We start from the raw sequence: 17,420 nt of genomic DNA on the forward strand, positions 1-17,420 counted from the left end.
ACTCCTGTTATAACACATGGAAAGGGTAAGTTTCCTGGTTCTCACGGCGGCACGTACGAAGACGACGGTCTTCTGGGAATTTGCACCGTGTAGTCTGGTAGAAGCCAATCACCCCTGAAATGTGGGTAAACTTCTGCCAGACTGCAGGGTGCAACGTCCCAGAAGACAGTCGTCTTACAGGTGCCTTCTTCATTTGCAATTTCTCCCCTTTCTCATCCGCACATCATCGTGACTCCCTTTCAATTCCTCCTCTTCGTCGTTTCATCCAAGTCTTCTTTCTTCTTTGTGGAACTCGCAATCCAATTTTGTGGCATAAATGAGCATTATGGAAAATATGGTTCATGGTCTCCTGAGTTGTAACACAGTGCAACATACCTCTATATATTTTAACGATGGTGTGCTGCATTCAATGTTGTACTCTGGACTAAATCCACCGTTCAAAAAACCACGACGTTTCAGGAGATAGCTATTCCCCCCCTTCTTATCACTAGGGCTCTAGTACGACACAAACACTCACTACCGCCCTGCTAAGAAACAGCACACTTTTGTAGGAAGGAATGTAATTGGTTATCAACTTCCTGTCCTAAAAACTGGTACGATGTATCCCGAAACGTCTGTGATGACCTTCAATAATGTGCCGTCCCCTTCAAAATAATGTATTTGAGGACAGCCTCAAGATGACCAAAGTCGGCGGTCTGCATTACACAAATAACTGATGCTACTTCACCGCAAATATTTCTTAGTTAAAAATACTATTTGTTGTGTGAAAGAATAAAACATTACATTTTTTCTAAAAAAACACTTCCACAAAAGGATGCCGGAATTTAAAACTAATAATAATAAGGGTATTGTTTCAAAACAGGTAGTAAAACTGGGTTAAATTACTGCTCAGGGTTAGCGTATAGATGACATGAATCCAAAAATAACGTTAAGAGTTTTTATACTGTCAGCAAATTAATAGGAAAAGAAATAACAGGCATGACCTGAGGGTTGTTAATGGTGAGACGAGACTGGTCATTATACGAGTACCACACGCAGGTTGGCTGGCTGGCTCTATGAGAACGGGGACCTGGTCTGTTAAATGCATGCGTCCTGAATACATTACAGCTTATAATACTCCTCACATTACGAGCTGATTCGCCCTCTTCTGTATCTTAGCAGGACTCGTAAAATGTACAAAAGTGTCCATCTTGCCTCTAAATTATACTTCTTTTAACGTACGTATTATTCAGTAGGTTTATTACTACAACATGTGCTATAATTTCATAATCACTATCTTTACAAAGATAATTTTATAACCTTTGAGTTCGCAGTCGTGTTCATTACATGCATGAAATACAAAATAAATGTTTTTGTTTGGGGGTTGGGGGGGGGGGGGGCGCGTACACTTTAAGAATGGGCATAGTCTTGAATATACAGCACACACTTTCTGATGGGTCAAATGACACTGGAACGCGATGAAAAATACGCAACCTTGACGACCAATTGTTGGAATGAACTGCTAAGCAACAATGAGACTTCGGATCACGTGAGTGCAAGAATGTCCTCAAGACAGCAAATGGCCTAGGAACACATTGGTGGAACAACGACCTACGTGATGTGGCGTAAAGAACACTTTTGGGATGTCCGTGTACATCGAAGAGAACACGTTTCAATAGTGCAGAACCTTCATAAAATTGCAGTGACAGGCGCATCGCTTAACTGAACCACCAGCTAAATATAAATAAGGGGCAAAAGAACTACGTTTATAGGCATGGTATGTATGCGTAGCGTAAAAGGGTTTAAAAATAAATATACTGTCAACTTTTCAAAAAGGTGTATTCTTTGTTGGTTGCACTCAAATATCGGAAGCCTACCAATAGAGGAACAAATTTTTTTAAACAAAATAACAGCTGTGTAAATACAAGCAGGCCTAGTTCAATCATCCATACTCACCGTTTAAATTGAAAAGAACATGTACATTTTCATGATGGAGTGTGTTCGGCGTGAAACAAGACCCCTCAATAGCCATGACTATCATGTGGAGAACTTTAATTATACTGGCACTGTGAGCCTCGCACCAAAACTATGGATGTAAAAGTACGAGAAGAAAACGGGAACTAGTAGGCTTATTATTAAAGAAAGAAAAAGTTCTAGTGGAGGTTATAACAGCACACAATGGATGGCCCTATTAAACGAGTAACACTTTTTTTAAACCGAAAGGTTTTATGAAATTGAGCTAAGGGTCTCATGTGAAACAGGTTCCGTATCTGAGTTTTGTATCTTAATGAAATTAAGAACTCTTAAACTATTTAAGTGACCAAAAATTGTCAGTTATTTACGGCAAGCTATATCAAATATTATGACTAGGAGAGAGACGTATTATAAAAGGAAACCCAACCGGCCGTAAAATAGTGGAAACTAACAAGCTATACGACTCGTAAAGAAATGCCGTTCAAGCGGCCAAGAGTCTTAAAATTATATGGATCTGCATCCATTATCGGCTTCCCGGTTACGACTAGATCCAATAACATATTGGATATTTCGAAGTACCTTTCTGGGCGGAACGCATAGGCCTTCGGCTCATTGCCTTCTCCCATTAATATATTTATAGAATACTGTTCAGGGGACAAGATGGCGTAGGTAACTACACGAACCAGAGTCTCGTTTGAGAAGCTGGTCGCGGTTCACACCTGTACCACATCTGCGCGTAGCTCAACCAGGGGGTCCGAAAGATAACTTTTCAGCCCTCTCCTCCAGCCCCCTTTACCACAAAACGAAAGCACAATCCAGGTTTAAAAATGTCGTGTAATTCAGTAACTTAAGGGGTTAAAAAAAGTCAAAGAATAATTTCACACAGAAAAGAATTTCCTGCCTGTAAGGAAAAAGAAATGGTTCAACCCCGTTTTCACAAGATCCTAACCGCGGTCACTAACCCCAGTCAAATGAAACCAGTCCTCATCCACCCACTCTACCTCCATAATACCACTTTTTAATATTAATATCCCATGTACGCCTTGGTCTTCCAAGTGGTTTCCTCCCACCACTATTTCCACCCGAAGTCTTGTATGCATTTATTTTGTTCAATGCGTACTACATGCCCCACCCATCTCATCTATGAATAACGGAGCTCGTCTTTTCGTAGTTTTCTCCAGACCCCTCTCATTTCATCCCCAGGTGAAGATGTTTGTTTAGTAATAAAATGGATCTTAAAAATAGGACGTATATTATATTCAATTAGCTCGGGATATGGTACAATTACAGGCTTTGAGAACCTTCGGACTCCTCAAATCTATCAATTCACTCAACGGCTGAATTAAATTTTAAAAGTAAAACCTTTACCGTACAGCTGGTCTGGAACATGCTTAAGTTCTTGGAAGCACCGCTTTAATTTAAAATGCCAAGAATTGCAGGCAAGTTTATTTTAAATTCTAGGCCCCTAATCTTCGGCATAATTCGCGGACGACGAATTTACTGGTAAAATACTGAACAGTCACTTTACAGTGCTGATGGCATCTGCCTATCAACTTTCATAAGCAAAGCAAAAGCATATCAAAGATGACACCGATTACGTCAAACTGTTTGTATATACGCGAGTGAAATGTTCAATTTGTCCCAAACATCAACTTTATGTATATTTTAATGTCAACAATAAGAGATCTTGCCCAACAGCTTAGGCCAAAGAAACCGCAAAATCTAGTAAACAAAGCTCTCTCCGAAGTTCCGTCCTTAGAAGTGAACAGAGCCATCTGTTTCTACAAACGTACGACAAACGGTGCTTTGTAGCTTCAGACAGGAAACTTTGATAGAAACTGTTAAAGAAAACGCTGGTCACTTCAATATAGCAAACGCCTTATCTTCTCGGCTATAAACAGCGCCAACATTTTGAGAGAATTTTTTTTGGAAAACAAATTCTGCTGCTGCAGAACTCTAAGACAGGCATGAAGATTTTATACAGCATTTCACAGGGCCAAAAGCGTCTCATACTCGATTTTCACGCGTGTTCCAACAGTATTTTTGAAACAGAGTTGTTTAACTGGTTACAATGCCAAAACAACTGACTCAAGAATTGCACATGACAGGAGATATGAAACACAATCACTTACGAACTATTTAAAATATCCGAACAAAATGCAAATGTAAACTTACCTTCTTCAAATTTCCGTCGGACGTCCCAAGAAATGCGACTGTGTGTCGTTCAGTGGTGGCCATTGAGACTGAGATTAGCGAAGTGTTTGGGAAGTGGATGGCTGCCTGGCTGCTTATTGGCGACACTCCGGAGATCTTCAACCCCACTTCACAAAAATTCAATATGTTGCCAGTCTCCTGAAAAGAAAGAACAAAAAGTGAGTTCAAGTATTCCACTGCAGCCTGTGAATGTCAGGAATGCGTATTACATTAAGTAGAGCAGGAAGAAGCTCTCTTACATCGGTCAAAAGCGAGCGAAAGGAAGAATAAATAGTTTCTTCGTCTGACACGATCCTGTGATCACGTCGGGAGTGTCATGAGTTACGAACTTTCTCAGGAATTCGAAGTTTGAAGGTTCCTGATAATGGTTCGTTAAGCGTAATATTATTTCGGAGTTTGTCCATCGTCTAAATTATAAAACTGTGTGGCTACGACGTTTAGATGCAACAATAAAATTTCCTGACGCAGTAAAACGTTAAACTTCTCAATTCTTCCTTTCGGTAGCCATGTTGGATATGATGTTGAATGCACAATGCAGAACGGGTAAATATCCCGTGGGAAGGCAACCCTTAAAAGTTACCCTTCTTTCCACCACATTCTGAAAACCCAACGACATTCAGTTTTTTATTTTAAATTTATTTCCCAAGTGGGTTGCGAGTTTAAGAAATTTGTTACAGCGTTCGACTTTAGCACAGATGATACTTACGACTCAGTCGTTATAATTTCTTTGAACACCAGAACCATAAAAAAATAGACTTTCGTCTGTGACTACGAGGCTATTTATTGAAACATGACACAGACCTAATCACATTTTTAAACCCAGCGTTATCGCCAGAATGCATATCAATTATTTCGTCTAAAATGTATTAAGCTGGTTTTTCACTAATCCTATTATTTCAATAACGTTGTTAACTCTTTAAAGACCACTGGCAACTACACGATCCACCTAATTTGTACAATCAATAACTTAATGTTTTATTTTGAGTGACGTATGATTCTCATTCAGCATAATTAACAAGATGATCTTTGTAATGGTAAAATGTTGTGTTTTCTTTAAGGCTCGGACTTAATTTTTAAATATTATTCAGACGAGAACGGTTTCAAAGAGTTAAAGGTCAATTTGAATTTCGGTACCCTGACAATGAGGACGAAGATGGTTCTCGAAACGTTGGTATTTTCTCCATTCCCAGAATTCATGTACTTCGTCGTCGTGAAAGCTTCAGATAATACGCGTGAATTCACTGTTTTACCGTTATAATTCTTACAGGAGTCCGAGAACTTTTGATATAATAACTCATCTAATACAACACGTGTTGAATTCCAATGGGAGTTTCTTGAAAATGAATATAAATAAAGTCTCAATTGGCATATACAACTATCAGTAAAACAGCAGGCCGATCATGCAAGAACAAACATTTCTCTTCCACTTCTATCGAAAAAAAGGTCGTTGAATGCTGAATGCAAATGGTATTTTATGCTGCAAATAAGTTTAATAATTGATGAATAGCTACTTTAATTTACGGAGTTCTTGATACGGAATCTACGTAGGTGGGCTAAAAAAGCTGACATTTTTCCACATAAATATTTATAAACATGGTTCGTATACGTTTTAGAACCCTGTGAATCATTTATATGTATAATATATGTGTTAAAAGTGTTGTTCGTAGAATGAAGCATACAAATTTATCTCACAGGCGTATTTTCCTACTTCCTGCTTTCATTCCACACGCGGCATGTTTACCGCGGGGAATCGCGGACCACCCGTTGCGGAACACAGATGCAGAACCGGAGAAGTTTCGTTTAGAATAAGAAATAAGTTGCTTTGAGACGAGAGTCAATAATGACAAACACTGCAAACTTTTTTTGTTCTAAAAAGAAGTAAATCTTATTTCCCAGGCGTCGCGTGCTTACAGTGCAAGAGTGGCATTTATTTTTGTTTCCATCTAACCCTTTCAATGCTGCCAACTAGGTTCTTTCTTAGACTCTGGGGAATATTTTTGGCTTCAACATTTCAAGCATGACAATATCAGTGAAACTAAATTATCCGGACAGACATTTCAACAAAATGTTTATGATTTTCGTTAACAAAATTAATAAACTCCCGCCGAACATACGCATAAATAATGGTGTCAGTTTTTTTCTTTTCAAAAACCAAAGTTATTTCATGTATTCCTTCCTTAGATATTTCGCTTACGACTGCGTTGGACGATCGCCGAGAAAATACTTGGGGGGGGGGGGGGGGGGGGGGGGGTTTTGGTTTGTTGTTGCTATAATCCTTAGTCAAAACCACCGGGATAGATACTAAGTTTCCATTTTCAGAATAAATCTCATACCGCATTCATTTGACGAACTGTAATATAACTATTCTTCACTTCGACATAACTAACAGACCAACCCTGCGCCTATCCACCTTATGATCCAGTAACAAATAGGGTTCTTCGGTCGGGGTAAAGCGGCCGAAGCGTGAAGCTTACCACTCATCTGCTTCTAATGTCGTGGTTTAATAAGCACCACTCCATACAGGCGTATAGTTCCACGCATCCTTGCGAATCTCCAAACTAATGCACAACCCAGTTTCAAGTATTACATTTAACGATTGAAGTCCAAAGGAAAATATTTTCATTACACAGAGGTCTGGTCGAAGTGAAACAAATCTATGATTAGTAACGATATATTTGGCAGCAAAGGGGGCCTCGTACACTCAGTCTCGTAAAGGCAGAAATTTCAGAATCAAAACGTTAATGTAAAAAATGACTACGTGTTGGAGCCAGAAATTGCTGCTCATTTCAAGAAATGCGAGGATCATAAACCTAGTAGTAAGAAGGTTATTCACTCACTCCTAGGGACGGAGGATATTCAAACTAGCTCCTGTACTGCACAATGTTGTTGAAAACCTAAATGCTCGAAGTAAAGACATGACTAAAAATGACCATGAAATTGTAGAGGGAGACCAGTTAACAGCCTTGATACAGACAGTAATAATCAGATTGCAAATGATTTGAGCAACATTACCAACTCGAGTCATGCATTTCAATAAACCGATAGTAAAAAAGTAAGTAAAGTTTGTCCCACTACACGCCATGTAGGCGCTTGGGGAAAGTGGGGGTATAGCTCCTCTCTTCCTTGACCTCGGCACTAGATGGGGGTGAGTGGTCAGCATCACGCCCCGGCCGGCTTTACCCCCGGGAAAGGACCCCGATACCCATTGTAGAGGAGGCTGGGTGGGCCCCAGAGCCGGTCTGGACGCAGAGGCTAGAGGAAAAATCCTCTGCCCCCGTCGGGGATCGAACCCCGGCCGTCCAGCCCGTAGCTAGTCACTACACTGACTGAGCCATCCTGGCTCATAATAATACTATAATAAAGTAAAAATTGTTTACAATTAAAACTATTTACAATTAAAAGTTTAAATAATTGTATAAAAAGTATTCAAGCTTGCATTAAAAAGATTACCTCCTAACTCCTACTCTGTAGATTTTACCTCTGTTCAAATTCTTAAGGTTTATGTATACACGTGAAATAAGTTCTATATTTGTATTATGAAATGTTCTACAGCCTCTGGTTTAGCCCAAGGATGATCTACGGAATGTAAATTAACTACAAATACTAAATATTTTATAGCTGTTATAGTCCCATATTAATACTAAACTACAAAATTCAAACAAACAAGAGTTCAATGAAAATTGCTCACTCTGGTAAAAGGCATATGATATTAAATATTTTAGTTTAACAGCAATTAACTGTTTATAATTCAGATTGTGCGTATATAATATTGTTTGAAATATGTAATACTGTACTAGCCAGGAAAGTTTCATACGAATCATATGCATATTTTGAAGGAAAAAATATTTTTTAAATAAAGAAGAGGTTGAAGTAACACTTTTCCTTGAAATTATTTCGGAGTGGGATCCAAAATCAAAACATCAGACACCGCAAGTGTTCAATCAAATGCTTGTGCTCAGTGGCCAATAATTTTTTTTTTTGTTCATAAGTAGAGCCTTAAAATGTCAGACAGTATACGCAGTTGGTTGACATTCTCATATTACTTAACCACCTGTTCAACTGCTGGCAGGAAATATACGCCAGTATAACTTCAGCATAAGATTAATTAACTAATCACATATACCAATTGAAAGTATTTCTTTACCTTTCACCTGTAGCTTTAATGTTGCTGAGTTGGGTTAAATCAAGTGATGCAATAACCACTCTTGCACGCGAGTTTAAGCTTTCCAAACCAAAATCACCACACAGTTTTTCTAACACTTCACAAACTATGGATGTAAATTATTACTGTTACTCGTAGCCACATTCCTCGTGAGAATTACTTAATTCTGAGTACTTCAGCCAAATAACGCGTAAATCACACGGATTCAGAAACAACGCACAAACCTTCCACACGCGGTTATACCGAAAAAGGGAAGTATCGCGTTATTCTACGTTGAACTATGGGTAATCTCACAGAAAAAAGAACTGGGAGGGAGGTCAGCTGAGCTGCTCGATTTGTTATAACATCTCTGGTTTATAGACATCCTGCAATATATATCGCTCTCTGTCTCTCACTGTAAAGACATTTCGGTGGGGATAGGAAAAGTGTCCTAAGTGCAGCGGTCATCTGGAGCTGTGTTCCATTGAGCAACAGCCGATGAATTACCCATTCTGTCCTTGCTAGAACATAATGCACTGTAAAGGGACTAAAAATATTCTGTAGTTACGCATGATAAAGGGAATAATAACGCACATCACATCACAATCAATTAGCATATCAAATTTGCCATGCCGTTTTATTCAGTGATTGAGAGATAAGCCTGATTATTGAACTTGTTTCTGCTTAAGAAAATAAGAAGAATGATGTTGCTATAGAAGAAATGGGAAACTGTATACGATCGGGGATTGGTGATTAGGGAAGATTTTAAAATATGAGTTTACAGGCAAATGATGGCACAGTATAAAAAGAACGACTAAGATTTAAAATTATTCACTATCGGGACATTTTCCATCGTCCTTGTTTAAAAGAAAGAAATCACGACGTTTCGGAAACTGGCTGTTTCCGTCTTTCGGCGATAGGTACCTTGGTTCCGTCAGATAGAGCTAGTCTCCATCACCGGACAATATACGTAATTCAATTGTCTCAACACATCCACCTGGGTTTAAACAAGGGCGATGGAAAAAGTCCAGATGGTGAATAATTTTAAGTGTAATCAATCCACCACCGTCTGAACCCTTTAGAATTGAATCACAGCTAAGATGTTTAATAAAAGTACGTGTGTTCAACGACGTATAAAGGCAAACAGCTGTAAGGTGAATTTTGAATTTACATAAATCAAGGTGGAAAACAGACTCTTATGCTTAGAACTAATGGTAATTCCGAAATGTTAATATAGCAATAACATCAGAAATTTCCAGACTGAAGTAGTCTACGTTCTTGCCAGTCGCTTGGGGGGGACATCGTTATGCCGAAATAATTTGATTCGGCTAAGTATTTTAAAATGAGTTATTAAGGTACAAAAACACAGATGCTAAGACGAATTTGGAAGATAAGAAGCAGCATGCTGGCACAGCCAAATAGCAGAATTAATTGGGAATAGACGGGCGTACCTATATCTTCATGAGATTTCAGGATTTCACCGGTGGTGTGGATGATAATGATACTGAAGGTGCCTGTCTTCTGGGTTGCTGAGCCACACAGTCTGGTAGAAATTTACAGAGTTTGCTGCCCTTATCATCAGGGCGAAGAAGACATACTTATAATATAAATTAAGTACAGCAAATCTCAGTTTTATACACAAATTTCTTTTCTTTTCTTTGTTTCGCTGTCGTCTATCCTGACTGAACTTCTTTGTGGTTTTCCTTGGTCCCTCCCGGCAAACTCTGGGACAGTAACTTGCAATAAGTTATGATATCTTTCGAATTTTTCGTGAACATTCATCATTCAATTTGACAATATGAAATTTTAGCAGCTGATAAAGCGTTGTTAATTAAACCAACAAAGACAAAGTTACTTTAAGACAGTCATTTAACTACATAGGTTAGTCCTACACAGCGCCTATTAAGATGTAATGATGATCATGATGAACAGGTAGGGGCTTGGAAGGAATCGGCCGTTGTCTCATTCATCTAAAGAGACTAAAAAATTGCACGAAAATCGTACATGGATAATTGACATATTTGCGTACGAAATAAAATTTCAAGCAACGACAAACTCCTTGGAAACAATTCTATTTAATCCGTATGCTCGTACACGGCTACTGCTCTTATAGGCGGCCCACTGGCATTAACTGTGAATAAACACGCAAGATCTGTTATTTAATACCATACGATTTCTTACGTGTGATATGAACTAAGTATACCCTATGTGATAAAAGATATGATATAGTAAGCTTTCTTTAACAAGTTCCATAATTAATAAAGACTGGTTACATTATTAACATGTACAACCTCCCTCAAGAGAAGGAAATATAGCAGATCCACTGTTTAAGAGAAAGGAAAAAAAACAGCAGACCAACCCAGAATAGAAGAGATAATACTGACATATTTCTTCCTTATATCTTTAAGGCAGGCAATGAAAAGTTTCAAGAATTTAAATCACGACACTTCTTTATAATGCCAGACTACTTGCATTTCAGTTTAAAGTTTGGAAGTAAACGATTATAGTTCTTCACACCAATAATTTATTACGACAAAAGTGGAAGAGACTAGAAGCGGGAAATTTTAATGGATGACTGCCCTAAGAGAATGAAACCATTTATTCCATCTCTTCATTATATTTGCGCTCCGTAATTACACTGTAATATGAATCATTTGTCTCTGGAAGTTATGAAAGGGTCGTCAACAAAACAATCTAAATGACAACCTACATCCAAAATTAAATTGCTCTTAAGAAATAGCAGTAATATAAGCATTGAAACACTCACCACAGACGTAAGATACGTTTAAAGAGTTCTGAAGGATTAGACTTAAAATATTTCAATTACAATACATTTAACATGAAGAGATTATGAAACAATTTCTCTACGATGACAAAAAGTACGACATTGTGTATATCATTATCTGTTGGATCTGTAAAAGACCTTCATGCATCACACGAATAATATGTATTATTATTATTTCTCAGTGTACGAGTTTATGTACTTTCATTTCATTTATATATGATTTGATTTTCGAATAATTCGGGGATGAACCGTGTTAAATGCTAAAAATTATCCGTTTCAACAAACAACGCGACTGCAATATTGCTCCACCACCTAATCGTTAATTTCATCACTCTAATAATATACGGTGAACAGAACGCAAAATTATGTTATGCGTATGTATTTCCGCCATCCTTATGTTCCATCTATCTTCGGTTCAAATGTTGCCTAACCACATAGTTCTTAAACACCTTAACCCATTAAAGCCCAGTGGTAAATATATGCACCATCTGCTTTAACAATCATTAACGATGTATTTTGTATTTATGGGTTTCGTATGATTCTCATCGTAAGGAGCGATTATATCCTTGATCAATTTTAACCAGATATATTTGTAATGACGGGAGTGTCGTATTTTCTTTGCGGTACGGACAGAACTCGTAACAATTATTTCGAAAAACTTCATATTTAGCTCAAAAGGATTAATCTATTATCCCATTCATTCCTGAACAGTGATTAATACAGATTTATTATTATTCCATCTATTCATCATATTACAGGATATTTACTAACTATTTACCCGAGACAAATCTTGCACCTGTGCAGCAGCTATTTCCGAAATACATTTTGTTTTTAGTATGTGTTACATGTAATATAGAGTTTTATTGTGAGGGATGACTATATCATTATTGTTCTTGTTGTAAATCTAGAACCGTAATTAGAGACATCGTCTCCTTCATGGTTCACATTTTTTTTTTCTCCCTTGACAGAACAGACCCGCCGAAATTCTGTATCCCACGTTTATATTTGTTTCAGTCTTACAAGATAGCTTAAACCGCTCGCTCTGTCCGCCGAATATTTAAGTAGTATACTTAACATTTCAGTGCACGAAAAGTAAAGAGTCCGGATTATATTCCACAGAGAAGCGCTCAAAAACTTATTCTCGACTTGCCTTGCTTATTGTCCGGAAACCTGGGATTCCTTCTAGCACTAAGGTTCCTGTACTTGGTAATGAGGCAGCCGAAACAGATCTGATCGTTATCTCGTTTAAACAAGCAACAAAGCGTGTTTACACAGCATAACGTAAAAAGGTAACATTTATGGTAATGTATAATATCATACGACATTATTAACCGTGTCAGAAACATCAGATTCGTGAAGAATTTAAGTATGGACGTAGTTTAATGATATGCCTGTAAGAAAGGACAAAATTTGAAATCATCAGCTTGGACAAAAGAACAATTGTGCGGTTAACAACACAATGTTAGTGGCGCTTTTGAGCGAAGAATCATAAGTCCACTCTGCAGTGTTCCTCTTAATCGGCTGACATTTAGCATTTGAGATTTTCCTGGCGGTGATACTGAAGATGGCTGTCTTGTGGGTTGTTGCACGATGAAGTCTGATAGCAGTTTACCGACGTTTCCGAGGTCTTGACAATTCCAACGGTCATTTTACATAAGATACTCGCGAAAAAAGGTGCATGAGCATCCAAATTAAAAACTGTATCATTACAGTACCAATTAAAATTCATCGTTATGATAAAAGGTGACGTCATGAATAGTTCAGTTTTCGTCCTCGCCTTACATTTCCCATCACGAGACAACCGAAACCGACAAGACTACGGGTTGCAGTCTTTTAACAATTTAATAAAACTAGGCAATGATTCGGAGCAGCATATGCCCATAAATCGTTCCAAACTACAGATATTTGACGCAGAGTGACTACGGTATGTATCACTGAAGTGGCCAGACCTCATTGTATGCAGTGTTTGAATTCCAACATGTAAATGTTTGGAGTGCTTGAAGGTATTTGAAGAATGCTGAGGTAATCATACTATTATAAGCAATAATAAATTTACCACTGACATCAGTACAGTATTGAAGATTCATTAGGCAGTCAATTTAAATATAATTACTCACTTCGAGACCTATGATCTGTACAGAGCTTCCTGTGGCAAAACAAACAGAAACATTCTCGTGGTTCAAATATGTGTGGCAATGACACTCGCCATGTTTCGAGGTCCTAATATCACAATTATGGCTATTAATGAGGGTGCCTGAGGGTGTTGTGGATCTCAAAGTTTGGTATAGAAAGCAGTGGGAATGTCCCACATTTTTCCGCGCTTTTATAACGCATTAATAGCAACAAAAATACAACAGTGAGCAAATATAGTAGCACAGAATTGTGTTATTTGAGGCGTTCAAAATTCCTGGTTTAAGAGTGCGTTGCTACATTTAATTCCAATACAGATTTTTGCATTGTGGCGACACTCTAGGATAAATATAGTTTTCGTTTTAGTGTGTGAAGAACGTGTCTAGAGAACAAGACGAATTTAAGCTGAATAATATTTAGAAATATAGTTTGTGCCTTAAAGAAAACACATGGCGTTCCCATTACAAACATCTGTTTGTTAACGTTGTTTAGAAAAATGATCTCAGTTCCTTCCCAGAACCACACAGATCTCACAAACGGAGTTAAGTGGACAAAATGCATGGTTACTTAATTCAAAGAGTGTAGTAAATATAACACATTAAGATAATATGTTCGGTTATCAGGTACACTCCATAAAGTTACCACTGGCGTCTCAAATTCAGGTCCATCAATGGGCGTGAAACGTTAATTAAGGAGACATGAAGTGGTTTACAGTTGGACAACAGATAGATGTACGCTAAACGCACAGGGAAAATTATGTGATAATAGGGCAACATTCACTTTAAAGGTTTTTGATTAATTTTCTGAGCTGAACGAATGATCACAGCGAAGTCAATCATATATCGAGTTGTCTACAAAGAATACTACATCACCCCAACACCGGGTTTCAGCGGTCCACAATTACAATATGACTACCTACAGTGGCTCTATTCTCCTACTATACAATATTTGTTCTTATAACTATAATTCTGTTCTCCTTCCCCTATCTCCAATTATATATTACTGATTTTTATTTTTCCATTCTGTAAAGTAAAGTAAAGTAAAGTAAAGTTTGTCCCACTATACGCCATGTAGGCGTTTGGGGTGAGTGGAGGTATAGCTCCTCTCTTCCTTGACCTCGGCACTAGATGGGGGGTGAGTGGTCAGCATCACGCCCCGGCCGGCTTTACCCCCGGGAAAGGACCCCGGTACCCATTGTAGAGGAGGCTGGGTGGGCCCCAGAGGCTAGAGGAAAAATCCTCTGCCCCCGTCGGGGATCGAACCCCGGTCGTCCAGCCCGTAGCTAGTCACTATACTGACTGAGCTATTTCTGTAGCGAGGTAAAAACCGAACCAATCTGTTAACTACCACTAAACATTCTCCGGCACAAAAGTATTGAAATCGAACATACAATGTGAAATTTTAATCAACTATCAGGGGCGGAAATGACTGTCTTAAGGAATATTGCGCCTTGCAGTCTGGCAGTTTACCGACGTTTCGGAGTTGGTTGTTACCTCCATCATCAGGGCACGACACAGCATCCCAGAAAGCAGTCATCTTCATACTCGCCATCGCGAGAATCTCAAGCGATTGCTATCTTTACAGTGAGGAAATCTGACCAAACTATGACGTCCCATATTCGAAAGCCAATTCCACTCCCACCCTTACACGGCCTCGTACAAAATTTCATGTCTTCATATCCCATTACAAAAATGGCAACGTGAAATATTCACTTCGCCTCTTATAGAATGCAGCAAAACTACGGCGTGAGAGGGCTGGATATAAAGAAATGCGTCTCAACCGGCAAGTACGTAAGACCGGAAATTCGACAAAATGAGAATGCAGAAAATTACACCAAGGCCCAATAATGACGGGAGCACACAACAAAACCCCAGACACAAATTATTTCGTCTTGAAAGCAAAGTGGGCTACAGTTCTGATAAATGGACTATTTGGCTTGCAAAATTCCTCACAGATGAGCAATGTAATATTTTAGCTCTTTTCTTGCCTCCAATGGCATTTCATTTTGGATTTTATAGTCGCCATATCCAGCGTTAACTATCTTTCTCCTCAGTTCTGGATGAATTTGTTCAAACAGAATCGGGATACTCAACTTATAAGAATACCAACTTTTGTTATATTTTACTACGCCGAAAGAAGCTTATAACCTCAATGAACATTCCCTCATCAAATTCTTGTACTACCACATTGAAGTAAAATCATGACAAAACAACTGTACATCCATCTACGTTTCAGTACCTCAAAATTCTACTCAATCAAAACCTAAGAGATGTTAGGTTAGGTTTGTCCGCGGTAACAGAAATGTTCAGGAACACTGGTCTGAAGTATTTCCAGGGTAATAAAATAAACCATAAAAATGTTTTCGCGTAGTGAGTAGCTTCAGATGTCGCACTCGTCTCCGTGCATTTGTACAAACATACTTAGTAAACATTAATCAATTTTGAAATTAGGCTATTCGAGGTAAATAGTTTTGACGAACTACTGTGAAATAGTTCATTTTAAACAAATATGCACAAATTTAAAGAGTTTCCTTGGGCACGTCCAGAGCGGCATCACTGTGCTAATGAAAGCCCGCCTCTGGAATCCACCCTGAGCCAACAAAATCCAGTCGTTTCCTTCAGAGCGGAAGATAAATCCTGATATCCTAACATCTGCCACATACGTCTATCTCCCCTAACGTCTTTCTTTGAGATATTCTGAACAAAAATTTGTACGCACCTCTCTTTTTCCTTCGCTTTAACGATATCATGCTTGCTGCCTCCATCAGCGACCATCGCACTGATAATGGAGGCAACAAGGACCGCCGAAACGTCGGGGAACTTCTACCAGACTACGGTGCTACAACCCAGAAGACAGCCATCGTTCTTTAACTTTCTTAGATGCAGATTTTCTTCTCAGCACTCCGTTCCATTACATGTTCTCTCCCTGGAGTTTGTAAGAAAATTTAGACGTATTGCATTTCGAAAACATTTCCGACCCACGCGAAGCTACACGAACTCAATGAACAGAGTCGATCCATTTTTGAAAGTAAGTGACAGAGTACTGGAATGAATCGCCTAATGTGCACGATTCGTAGGGTCGAACACTACGTCACCGGCCTACAGTTCGGTAATTACGCTTGTTAAACAGAACCGATTAGCTAATATTTTACATCATTCAACAAGCAGGCCATCCCGAGGTCCCTGATAAATCGTTAATTTAACCCGACCAGTCAGATGCACGTAACTGGAAATGGCGCTCAATGGATTCAAGAGACTGGAACGACCAATCAACAAGTTAGGAAAGTAAAACCTTTCCACACAGCACAAATTCTTAAATTATTGTCACTGTAAGGGTTAGTAAACTGAACCATCAGATTCATACGCTCGAAGGAAATTATTAATGATGCGTAATTTTAATTGGAAAACCTATAATGACGAGACCACGAGGGTGATACAGCAGCAGTCGGACGATAGAATTGAACCGGATTTAGACGGTACAGAGTACAAAGTTGTGGACAGAATTCAAAAGGATTAACAGATCCAAATGAAGAGTTGTTTCGTAAATGCGTAAAAACTGAGAATTTGCTGGTCAGCTGGGTAATTATCTACGCTTAAAGGAAGACGATGTCCATGTGATGAGACACAGGCGGTCGAATTAAAAGAATCTGACAACTGAATCGGTTATTTGGCAAACCACATAAATGCACAAAATCACTCTCTAGGAAAGAAAAGTTCTAGCTCGATTTCTTTTCCCACAAGTAATTGTCAAGAATCTAGTATTTTATACAGTTATAGTTCACTAACATGTTTTTCATATAGAATTATAAGGTAAATCAATTTTTGACTCATGTTATTTCGTCCACACGGTATTGAAAGAACACAGCATGACTCACGTAGTTACGTGTCTTCGTTCACTGCTCGGGTGACCTACTTAAGTCGCTGTGTTTTCGGAGGTTTCTTTATTTTCAAAACCTAAACTAGAACTCTTCAGAACAACATGAGTACAGGATTCTTGTCGTCTGTCGCGAAATGGAAGGTAAAGTTGCAAAGACTTGGGCCGACGAGATACTCGTTTATAGGACACGTAATTCATTGGCACCGCGAAGACAAGAATAAAACATGTATGAATTGAGCTTTTCACAGCGGTGAGTATGAAGACAGAAATCTTCAAGAATGGAACAGACCAGTTATTTATTGACATGAGAATCCAGGGAAA

The 17,420-nt window shown here is 38.6% G+C and overlaps 1 protein-coding gene across 12 annotated transcripts in view; it reads right to left on the reverse strand.

Annotated features, from left to right (window-relative positions):
* Positions 1 to 17,420, reverse strand: part of PlexB (plexin B) — a 362,229-nt gene that overhangs the window by 210,359 nt on the left and 134,450 nt on the right. For all 12 annotated transcript variants that reach the window (XM_087356028.1, XM_087356034.1, XM_087356031.1 and 9 more), the window contains exon 3: positions 4,129 to 4,305. In XM_087356028.1, coding sequence (XP_087212154.1) covers positions 4,129 to 4,305 — 177 coding nt within the window. The remainder of the gene's footprint in view (positions 1 to 4,128; positions 4,306 to 17,420) is intronic.

The sequence above is a fragment of the Zootermopsis nevadensis genome, unplaced genomic scaffold (assembly GCF_977971745.1).
Source record: "Zootermopsis nevadensis isolate Lab colony 2312 unplaced genomic scaffold, Znev_1.0 Znev_ptg000025l, whole genome shotgun sequence".
Lineage (NCBI taxonomy): Eukaryota > Metazoa > Arthropoda > Insecta > Blattodea > Termopsidae > Zootermopsis > Zootermopsis nevadensis.